This window comes from Pristiophorus japonicus, chromosome 1, assembly GCF_044704955.1.
Source record: "Pristiophorus japonicus isolate sPriJap1 chromosome 1, sPriJap1.hap1, whole genome shotgun sequence".
In the NCBI taxonomy this organism is placed as follows: Eukaryota; Metazoa; Chordata; class Chondrichthyes; family Pristiophoridae; genus Pristiophorus; species Pristiophorus japonicus.
The window spans coordinates 343,722,099-343,734,137 of record NC_091977.1 but is presented as its reverse complement, the minus strand read 5'-3'; the positions used below and the strand labels follow the sequence as shown (position 1 = coordinate 343,734,137).

Here is a 12,039-nt window from a genome sequence, read left to right as displayed (position 1 = left end):
TACTGCAGTTGTACAGGGCCTTGGTGAGGCCTCACCTGGAATATTGTGTTCAGTTTTGGTCTCCTAATCTGAGGAAGGGCGTTCTTGCTATTGAGGGAGTGCAGCGAAGATTCACCAAACTGATTCCTGGGATGGCAGGACTGGATCAACTGGGCCTTTATACTTGGAGTTTAGAAGGATGAGAGGGGATCTCATAGAAACATGTAAGATTCTGACAGGACGGGACAGGTTAGATGCAGTAGAATGTTCCTGATGTTTGGGAAGTCCAGAACCAGGGGACACAGTCTTAGGATAAGGGGTTGGCCATTTCGGACCAAGATGAGAAACTTCTTCACTCAGAGAGTTGTTAACCTGTGGAATTCCCTACCGCAGAGAGTTGTTGATGCCAGTTCATTGGATATATTCAAGAGGGAGTTAGATATGGCCCTTATGGCTAAGGGGATCAAGGGATATGGAGAGATAGCAGGAAAGGGGTACTGAGGGAATGATCAGCCATGATCTTATTGAATGGTGGTGCAGGCTCGAAGGGCCAAATGGCCTACTCCTGCACCTATTTTCTATGTTTCTGTATCTATGTTTTTATGAAGTCTATCATTCTCCTCCTCACTGTTCACTATGCTTCCAAGTTTTGTGTCGTCTGCAAATTTTGAAATTGTGCCCTCTACACCCTCGTCTAAGTCATTAATATGTATCAAGAAAAGCAGTGGTCCAAGAACGGACCTTGAGGGAACCGCACTGTATACCTTCCTCCAGTCCGAAAAACAACCGTTCACCACTCTGTTTCCTATCACTTAGCCAATTTCGTGTCCATACTGCCACTGTCCCTTTTATTCAATGAACTGGCAAACCTATTGGGCCCCAAGTTTCCACAGGCGCCTAGAACGGCGCAGTCCCGACCTGGACGCCCGTTTTTCGCGCCACAAAGTGCGCCTAAAAAAATCCTCGGTATTCTCCACCTACTTGCAGCTCCTCTGGCCCTCGGCGCAGCCAGCACGAGCTGTAGGGGGCGGAGCCAGGTCCCTGCGCTGAAAACAGTGCCGGGACCTCTGCACATGCGCGCTACAGTGGGCACGCAAGTGCAGTAGCTCCAGGCGCCGAACTGTGTGGGAGCCCCGAGCCCTGGCTGAATGGCCTCACTGGGGCTGCATGAATAAGGCTCCTCCTACGGCCAGCTCCTGCTTCCCTCCCCGACCAGACCTGACACTCGCTCCCCGCCCCCAACCCCCCTGCCTCCAGACCAGACCCGACACCCGCTCCTCGCCGCCTCCGGACCAGACCCGACACCCACGCCCCCGCCCCCCCCCCCCCCCCCCCCCCCGACTGACCCGATCCGAGCTCCTGTTCCCGCTCCCCACCCCCCCCCCCCCCCCCGCCGACTGGACCCGACCCGACCCTACCCGCGCTCCTGTTCCCGCTCCCCGACTGGACCCGACCCGCGCCCCCGACCCGACCCGACTCCCGCTCCCGGACTGGATCCGACCTGACCTTCCCCTCTCTCTCCCTCTCCCTCCCTCCCCTCTCTCTCCCTCTCTCCCTCTCTCCCTCTCCCTCTCCCTCTCCCTCTTCCCCCCCCCTCCCCCCGAACTGAACCGAACCGAACGTCCCCGACCCGACCCAACCCAATGCCACCTACCTGTAAATCTGGTGCTGGGGACGGGCCCTGCCCGAAGTCTCGGGCCGGCCCGTTCAGCCTTCGGTCCCGAAAAGCCTGCCTGAAGCACTTTCACACAGGTGGGAAGATGGTTAATTTAATCTTTTCTTTGCTTATAAATGTTTATTCAGGTTGGATTTATTTGTATAATATTTGTAGAAGTATAAATAAGGATTTATTATAGAATTTAATGACTTCCCTTCCCCACCCACCTCGTTCTGGACGCCTAATTTGTAACCTGCGCCTGATTTTTTAATGTGTAGAACAGGTTTTTTCAGTTCTACAAAAATCTTCACTGGCTCCATTCTACTTTAGTTTGGAGTACGTTTTCACTGTGGAAACTTTCAAATCAGGCGTCAGTGGCCGGACACGCCCCCTTTTGAAGAAAAAATTTTGTTCCAAAGTAGAACTGTTCTACCTGACTAGAACTGCAGAAAAAAAAATGTGGAGAATTGTGATTTCTAAGATAGTCCGTTCTCCACCAGTTGCTCCTAAAAATCAGGCGCAAATCATGTGGAAACTTGGGCCCATAATGTGGCACTTTGTCGAACGCCTTTTGGAAATCCATGTGCACTACATTAGCTGCATTAGCCTCATCAACCATCTCTATTACCTCATCAAAAAAACTCTCAAGTTGGTTAAACACGATTTGCCTTTAACAAATATGTGCTGGCTTTCCTTAATTAATCCACACCTATCCAAGTGACTGTTAATTTTGCCCCTGGTTACTGTTTCTCAAAACTTCCTCACTATCGAGGTTAAACTGACCTGCCTGTCATTGTTGGGTTTATCTTTACACCCTTTTTTGAACAATGGTGTAGTTTTGCAGTTCTCCGGTCCTCTGGTACCACCCCGTATCTATGGAGGTTTGGAATATTATGGCCAGTATCTCTGAGATATCCGTCCTCAATTCCTGCTGCATCCTAGGATGCATCCCATCTGCTCCTGGTGATTTATCTACTTTAAGTAAGCCAGCCTTTCTGATACCTCTATCAATTTTTATCCCATCAAGTGTCTCCACTACCTCCTCCTTCACTGTCTATCGCAGCATCCTCTTCATTGGTGAAGACAGCTGCAAAGTACTAATTTAGTGCCTCAGCCATATCCGCTGCCTGTATGCATAGGTCTCCTTTTTGGTCCCTAATCAGCCCCAACCCTCCTTTTACTACCCTTTTACTATTTATATGCCCGTAGAAGACTTTTGGGTTACCTTTTGTTATGTCCTTCTATTCTCATACCCTCTCTTTGCCCCTCTTATTTTCTTTTTCAATTCTCTGACCTTTATATAGACTGATTCTCAGATGTATTTGCAACCTGACATCTGTCATACGTGCTCTTTTTCTGCTTCATATTCTCTTTCATCATCCAGGGAGCCCTGACTTCAGTTGCCTGCCTTCCCCCCCCCCCCCCCCTCTAAAGGAATATACCTCAACTGTACCTGAACTATTTCTTCTTTTAAAGGCAGCCCATTGTTCCATTCCAATTTTGCCTGCCAATCTTTGATTCCAGTTTACCCGGGCCAGATCCGTTCTCATCCCACTTAAATTAAATTGGCCTTCCACCAGTTAAACATTTTTACTACAGCTTGCTCCCTGTCTTTTTCCATAGCTCATCTAAACCTTGTGATACTATGATCACTGTTCCCTAAATGTTCACCGACTGACCCTGGCTCAACTTGACCTACCTCATTCCCCACAACCAGATCCTGCAACGCCTCCTCCCTCATCGGGCCGGAAACATACTGATCAAGAAAGTTCTCCTGAACACACTTCAGAAATTCTTCAACTTCTCTGCCCTTAGGGCAGTCTGTATTAGGATAGTTGAAGTCCCTCATTATTACTACTCTTGCTCCTCCATATCTTTCCCACTATTTGGTGGTCTATAGAGTAGAGTAATAGTCAGAAATTGTGCTTTAGGCACTACAGGGAAAGGGAAAACTATAATTAAATCGGCGACCTGTCTCTTGCGAGTGGGTTGGCTGCCCCCGCCCCCATCGCGCCTCTGTTAAAATTGGAAGTGGGCAATGATGCGTTCATAATAAAGGATGAAACCAAGTACTGTGTACAATGAGCAAGTGTGACCCGAGCTCCTTTAATGAGACTCCAGAGTGCAGGTACCTCGTGGGTGACCTGCTTATATACCGTGCTCCCAAGGGATGCTGGGATCCCTTGGGACTCCCAACAGGTAGGCCCTCTGGTGGTAGTGTAATACAGGTTGCAAGTGGTTAAATACATAACAGGCAGGCTAAGGCTGGGATTCAGTTTTTTAACCTCCCACCTGACGACAACACACCCATTTTTTTGGGTTGAAATTCCCCCCATAGATTCTAAATTTAGGTAAGGCTGACTTCAATGCGATGGGATAGATACTGTCCACAGTAAACTGGCAAATCTGTTAATGGGTAAAATGACAAAATTAGTGGCATGTGTTCAAAGAAGAATTTGTGGTACAGAACCAGTTTATTCCCCAAGGGGGCAAGAGTTCTACTTGCTTAAAAAAAAACGGCCATGGACGAATAAAGAGATCAGGGACAACATAAAACTAAAAGAAAAAGCAATCAAAAATGCAAAAACTACACCCTGGCAACTGGGATAGATACAAAGAACAAAAGGTGACAAAACAGCAGGAGCTACGACAAGGGAGTATGAAAAGAAACTTGCAAGGGATATCAAAATCAACACAATCTTTTACTATTTTATTAGGAAAAAGAGGGTGGTCAGCAGCAATGTGGGCCCCTTGAAAGTTGATAACGGTGATACTGTAAATTAAAATAAGGAAATGGCAGACATGTTGTATAATTACTTTGCATCAGTATTTACAGTCGAGGATGAGGATAGCATGCCAGACATCCCAAGGAAACTAATATTGAATCAGGAATGGGGACTCACCAAAATAAACTTGAGCAAAATAGCAGTCATGAAGAAAATAATGGCACTAAGGAGTGTCAAATCTCTAGGAACAGATGATTTCCATCCCAGGATTTAAAAAAAAAGTAAGTGAGAATATTACAGATGCCCGAACAATAATCTTCCAAAATTCTCCCACTTCGGGAACCGTTCCTTTAGATTGGAAAGTTATGCACGTCATTCTGCTAGTTAAGAAAGCTGAGAGGGGGAAACCAGAGAATTATAGACCAGTTAACCTAACATCTGTATTTAGGAATTTACTGGAGACTATAATTAAGGATAGAATGACTGAACACCATGAAAATTTTCAGCTGATCAGAGAGTGCCAGTGTGGATTTGTAAAGAGTAGATCATGCCTGACCAACCTGAAAGAAAGGGCCGACTTAATCAAGGACAGTCGGCATGGATTTGTTAAGAAAGGTCATGTCTGACTAACTTGATTGAATTTTTTGAGGAGGGTCGATGAAGGTCGTGCATTTGATGTAGTGTATATGGGTTTTAGCAAGGCTTTTGGTGAGGTCCCACATGCAGACTGGTCATGAAAGTAAAAGCCCATGGGATCCAGGGCAAAGTGGCAAGTTGGATCCAAAATTGGCTCAGAAGCAGGAAGCAAAGTGCAATGGTTGATGGGTGTTTCCAGTGGGGTTCCGCAGGGCTCAGTACTAGGTCCCTTGCTTTTTGTGGCATATAATCAATGATTTAGACTTGAATGTAGGGAGTATGATTAAGAAGTTTACAGATGATATTAAAATAGGCTGTGTGGTTGAGAATGTAGACTGCAGGAAGATATCACTGAACTCGTCAGGTGGGCAGAAAGTGGCAAATGATATTCACTCCGGAGTAGTGTGAGGTAATGCATTTGGGAAGGGCTAACGAGGCAAGGGAATGCACATTAAATGGTAGGACACTGAGAAGTACAGAGGTGCAAAAGGACCTTGAAGTGCATGTCCACAGATCCCTGATGGTTGCTGACCAGGTAGATAAAGTGGTTAAGAAGGCATACTGAATATTTGCCTTTATTAGCCGAAGCATAGAATATAAGAGCAGGGAGGTTATGCTTGAACTGTATAAAACACTAGTTCGGCCACAGCTCGAGTACTGCATGCAGTTTTGGTTGCCACATTGCAGGAAACATGATTGCACTAGAGAGGATACAGAGGAGATTTACGAGGATGTTGCCTGGATTGGAGAATTTTAGCTATGCGGAAAGATTGAATAGGCTGGGGTTGTTTTCTTTGGAACAGGGAAGGCGGAGGGGAGACCTTATTGAGGTGTATAAAATTATGAGGGGCTTAGATGGAGTGGATTGGAAGGACCTACTTTCCTTAGCAGAGGAGTCAACAACCAGGGGGCGTAGATTTAAAGTATTTGGGGGGAGGTTTGGAGGAGGTTTGAGAGGAAATGTCTTCATCTCGTGGGTGTGGGGGTCTGGAACTCACTGCCTGTAAGGGTGGTAGAGGTAGAAACCCTCACCACAATTAAAGGGTACTTGGATGTGCACTTGGAGTGCTATAACCTACAGGACTACGGACCCAGAGCTGGGAAGTGGGATTAGGCTGGATAGCTTTGTCAGCCGGCGTGGATACGATTGGACGAAATGGCCTCCTTCCGTGCTGTAAATTTCTATGATTGAATTTTTTGGAAGAGATGACTGAAGTAGTGAACAGGGGACTATCTATGGATGTTATTTATCTGGACTTCCAGAAGTCATTTGATAAAGTACCTCAAAAGAGATTGTTCGCTATAGTTGAAGCTTATGGGATTGAAGGCAAATTATTGACCTGGTTCGGAAATTGGTTGAGCGGCAGGAGACCGAGAGTAAGGACAATGGGCAGGTACTCTAATTGGTAGGATGTGACCCATCGTGTCAGCTAGGATCTGTATTGGGCCCTCAACTATTCACCATGCTTATTCATGACTTGGATTGGAATAGAAAGCCAAATATGTCCAAGTTTGTCGATGACACAAAGATAGGCGACACTGTAAGCAGTGTAGATGGAAGCATAACATTACAAAGAGATAGTGATAGATTAAGCCAATAGGCAAAACTGTGACAAATAGACTTCAGTTCAATGTGAGGTTGTCCACTTTGGACCTAAAATGGATAGAACAGAGTACTATGGTGAAAAGCTAGAAACAGTGCAGGTTCAAAGAAACTTGGGGGTCCAGGTACATATCTTTGTGTCATCGACAAACTTGGACATATTTGGCTTTCTATGCCATCACCCAAGTCATGAATAAGCATGGTGATTGGATCATTAAAATGTCATGGCAGGTACAGAAAATAATCAAAAAGGCTAATGGAATGCTGGCCTTTATATCCAGAGGACAAGAATGCAAGAGGGTAGAAATTATGCTACAGCTGTACAAAGCCCTGGTTCGACCACACCTGGGGTACTGTGAGCATTTCTGGGCACCACATCTTGGGGAGGATATATTGGCCTTGGAGGGAGTGCATTGTAGGTCTACCTGATTGAGACCTGGACTCCGAGGCTTAAATTATGAGGAGAGATTACACAAAATAGGGTTGTATTCCCCTGAATTTAGAAGGTTAAGGGGTGATTTGATGCAAGTTTTCAAGATTTTGGGGCGAACAGATAGGGTTGATAGAAACTATTTCTGCTGGTTAGGGAGTCTAGGACTAGGGGGCATACGCTTCAAAATTGGAGCCGGCCCTTTCAGGAGTGAAGTTGAGAAACGCAGAGGGTGGTAGAAGTTTGTAACTCTCCCACAGATAGCAATTGATGCTTGGCCAGTTGTTAATTTTAAATCTGTGATTGATAGATTTGTTAACCAAAGTTATTGAGAGCTATGGGGCAAATGCGGGTATGTGGAGTTAGGTCACAGATCAGCCGTGATCTCATTGAATGGCGGAACAGACTACTATATGGCCTTACTCCTGTTCTGGTTTTCCTAAGATTTGCTTCTTGTAAAAAAATTTTTTAGCAGCTGAAAACTGAGTGATCATAGTTTAGAGGATTTTAGCTACTGTTTTATAACTTCTTGCATTTGATTACAGCCCTTGCGAGTTTGGGATATGAGAAGAGCTGTGTACTATTTAATATTGGAGCTCTCGCCAGCCAAATTGCAGCAGAGCAGAATCTGGAGAATGATGAAGGATTAAAAGCAGCAGCTAAGTATTACCAGGTAAGCAGAGTTCATTGTTACAAAACCTGTTAAATTTTTCATTGTTATTTTTGATTGTAATCTCACTCTCTCTTGCCACCAAAACCCATCCCAAGTTTCTCTGAGATATTCTTCCTCCTTTTCCCCCTCGACCTCTGCACTGAGCGACCTGTTGGTCTCATCTTGTGACTCATCCTTGCTTATTTCAATCTGAACTACATACTCACCTCCACCATTAATGCCCTTGTACCTTTTACTCTCGCCCACCTTGATTAATCGTCCTGAAGTGGTCCATAGCTTCACTCGCTGAAGTCCAAAGAGCGTAAACTTAGAATCATAGAATCTTATAGCACAGAAGGTGGTGATTCGGGCCATCATGTCTGTGCTGGCTGTTTGAAAGAGTTATCTAACTAGTTCCACTCTCCTGCTCTTTCCACTTAACCCTGCAATTTTCTCCCATTCAACTATTTATTCATTTCCCTTCTGAAAGTTACTATTGAATCTGCTTCCATCACCCTTTCAGGCAATGCATCCAGAACATAACTCGCTGCGTTTTTAAAAAAAAACCTCATCTCACCCTGGTTCTTTTGCCAATTACCTTAAATCTGTGTCGTCTAAACCTAATTATATTGTGATCACTGCTTCCCAAAAGCTCTCCCAGAGCTAGATTCAGCACGGTTTTCTTTCTTAGAAAAGGAAAATACTGCAGGTACTGAAAATCTGAAATAAAAATAGAAAATGTTAGAAATACTTGGATCAGGCAGCGTCTGTAGCAAGAGGAACAAAGTTAATGTTTCAGGTTGATGACGTGCCTTGTTAGGCTGGAAACATACTGATCAAGAAGGTTCTCTGGTACAGATTTCACACATTCCTCCCCATCTTTGCTCTTTACACTGTTATTTTCCTAGTCTCTATTAGGATATTTGAAGTTCCCATTATCATGATCCTATTGCATCTTTCTGAAATTTGCCTGTAAATCTGCTTCTCTCCCTCCTTCCCACTATTTGCTGGTCTATAGTAAACACCCAACTACACAGCTGCTACTCTTCTGTTCCTTAACTCTACCCAAATAGATTTTGTCTTTGAACCCTCAAGCACATCATCCCTTTCCAGGGCTGTAACAGTATCTTTGATCAACACTGTCCCTCCTTTTTTTCTCCTTTTATTTTTCCTGAATACATTGTAGCCAGAAATACTAAGTTCCTAATCCTCCTTGTTTGGGCCAGTTCTCTGTTATTGCAACTATAATCATAATCCCATGTGGCAACTTATACCAGCAGCTTATTTGCCACGCTCCATGCATTTACGCACATGTACTCCAAACCCACCTTAGCCTGCCTTCTATTTCTCACCTGATCCCTCTTATTTTTGAACTAGTTATTATAATGTTGTTTTTGTCTCCCAAGGTCTCTGTGCACCTTGTTTCTCCTCTTGCATGCCTCATCCTCCTGCCAAATTTGTTTAAACTTGAATATCTGAGGTACAGCTGATTTAGCCATTCATCACCAGATCTGGCTGGACCACTGAAGCAGTTATCTACAGTTAATAAGTGTTTTATTATTTCACTATTCCAGGATCATCCTGGAAGGCAACAATTAACCCTCAGCTCTTGAAACCCTCATCCAGCTCCTTAAACCCCTGTCCCTTACTCACTCCACCCTCCCCTCCAACAAGAAGTGCGAGGAGCCCATGAACTTCTTTGTCAGTGAGAATGAGATCAGTTGCATGTACCGCATCCCTCCCTTTCCCCCAGCCTGGAACTGGCATCTTTCTCCAGTTTCTCCCCATATGCCCTATCTGCGCTCACCTAGTCCATGAGACCCATCTCCTGATCTCTCGACCCTATTCCCACTATACTGCTGACCATCCAACTTCCCAGCCTGGCTCCTATGCTAGCTAATACTGTTAAAAGTTCCCTCTCCTCAGGTACTTGCCCTCTCCAGTTCAGATCTGTCATCATTGCCCCAATCCTCAAACAGCCCATTTTTAACCCCGCAATCCTTGCAAGCTACTGCCCAGTCTGCAACCTCCCTTTCTTCAAAGTCCTTGAAGGTGTTGTCGCCTGCCAAATCTGTGCCCGTCTTTCCCTCCAATCAGATTTCTCTCCCTGCCACAGCACTGAAACGGTCCCAATCTAAGTCAAAATGACATCCTCTGTGACTGCGACCCTGGTGCACTATCCCTTCTCATCTTTCTTAACCAATCTGAAGTCTTTGACATGATTGACCACACAATCCTCCTTCACCATTGTTCATCTGAGTGAGACGGCCCTCAACTGGTTCCACTCTTCTTTATCTAGTTGAAGCCAGAGAATCTTCCACAATGACTTTTTTTTCCTGCACAGTTACTTCTGGAGTTCCCAAGGATCTAACCTTGCCTCCCCTCCCCTCTCTTCCCCCCCCCCCCCCCCCGCAACCACTCCTGCCCTCGTTCTCCCTTATTTCTCATCTACCTGTGACACCAACCGAAAGCATATGATCAGGTTCTACACGTACACTGACAACACTCAGCTTTACTGCCTCTGTTGTCAGACTGCTTGCGTGACATCCAGTCCTGGATGAGATGAAATTTTCTCCAATTAAACATTGGGAAGACTGAAGCCATTGTCTTTTGTCCCCACCACTAACTCTGTTCCTTAGCCACCATTTCCATCTGCCTGCCTTGTCATTGTCTTGGGCTGAACCAGACTGTTTGCAATCTCGAGTTCTATTTGACCCTGAACTGAGCTTTCAACCCCATATCCTTCCATCACAAACACTATCTACTTCCACCTCCATAATATCCCTCGTCTTTGGCCTTGCCTCAACTCCTATGCTGCTGAATCCCTCATCCCAAATTTTGTTACTTCCAGACTCGACTATTCCAATGATCTCCTAGCTTACCTCCCATATTTCATTGGGCTTGGGGTTTTCAGTATCATCTGTTCTATCTGCTTTAACTTAATCTGATGAAGAGAAAGATTAATCTGTCGAGGCAGGGTGTACAGGCTCCCCCGAAAGGGCACAGGTTTCTTGAGCAATTCTCATGGAAAAAGAAAGATGCTGGTAATACAGCACAATGGAACCATTCACTGGTGCACTCGGTATCTCCTGATTTCCCATATAGCCAGTCCATCCCTGTGTTCAGGTACAGCACACTAGAGTCCATCATTCCCTTGTTCTGAATCGTAGCCACATCATTTATGTTGAATACAATATTCGAATTGTTAATTCAAATTCTTAAGCGCTATGGTGCTATCCAGAATTCTGTCTTAAAACTGGCAGATGTTTCAACGTGACTGACATCTTCAATGCAAGCAGCCACAAAGATTATTTAGGAAAATCTGTACCAACGTGCTCTAGTTCTGAGGCCTGATGAGATTTACAAGCTTCTTGTGCAGCTGAAATAACCGTCTTGAAGTTGGATTCCCCCTTGTATCATGTTGTAGCAAAGTATGAGAACTCACCAATACAGGGCAAGCCTTCTACCCCTCTCTTCTGAGGAGGAATCTGAACAGCCGCATCAAATAGTGGAAGATTTTACGGGGGGAATTCTGCAGGTATAAATGGCTAGCTGTCACGTGAAATTGTGCACTGAGATAAATGGACTCTTGTCACTGTCCACTGGAGCACACTACAGGTTAATGTGTATTGTTGTCCAGACAGCCAAGCTGCTGTAGCAGTCGGCAATGATAACCTGGGTAACAGAGCCATGATCTCGGCTCAAGCCAGTATTTTCGATAAATATGCCTGCTTGAGGGTTTTTCTTTGCACCTGGGCAGGACCGGAACCAATGTCCTAGGGGGAGTGTTTGCTAGTGCTGTTGGGGAGGATTTAAACTGATATGGCAGGGGGATGGGAACCAATGCAGGGAGACAGAGGGAAACAAAAAGGAGGCAAAAGCAAAAGACAGAAAGGAGATGAGGAAAAGTGGAGGGCAGAGAAACCCAAGGCAAAGAACAAAAAGGGCCACTGTACAGCAAAATTCTAAAAGGACAAAGGGTGTTAAAAGAACAAGCCTGAAGGCTTTGTATCTTAATGCAAGGAGTATCCGCAATAAAGTGGATGAATTAACTGTGCAAATAGATGTTAACAAATATGAAGTGATTGGGATTACGGAGACGTGGCTCCAGGATGATCAGGGCTGGGAACTCAACATCCAGGGGTATTCAACATTCAGGAAAGATAGAATAAAAGGAAAAGGAGGTGGGGTAGCATTGCTGGTTAAGGAGCAAATTAAGGCAATAGTTCGGAAGGACATTAGCTTGGATGATGTGGAATCTATATGGGTAGAGCTGCAGAATACCAAAGGACAAAAAACGTTAGTGGGAATTGTGTACAGACCTCCAAACAGTAGTAGTGATGTTGGGGAGGGCAT

The 12,039-nt window shown here is 45.1% G+C and overlaps 1 protein-coding gene across 4 annotated transcripts in view; it reads left to right on the top strand.

Moving 5' to 3' along the window:
- Nucleotides 1-12,039, top strand: part of pdcd6ip (programmed cell death 6 interacting protein) — a 140,776-nt gene that overhangs the window by 36,803 nt on the left and 91,934 nt on the right. For all 4 annotated transcript variants that reach the window (XM_070889947.1, XM_070889938.1, XM_070889966.1 and 1 more), the window contains exon 4: nucleotides 7,577-7,704. In XM_070889947.1, the coding sequence (XP_070746048.1) occupies nucleotides 7,577-7,704 (128 nt within the window). The remainder of the gene's footprint in view (nucleotides 1-7,576; nucleotides 7,705-12,039) is intronic.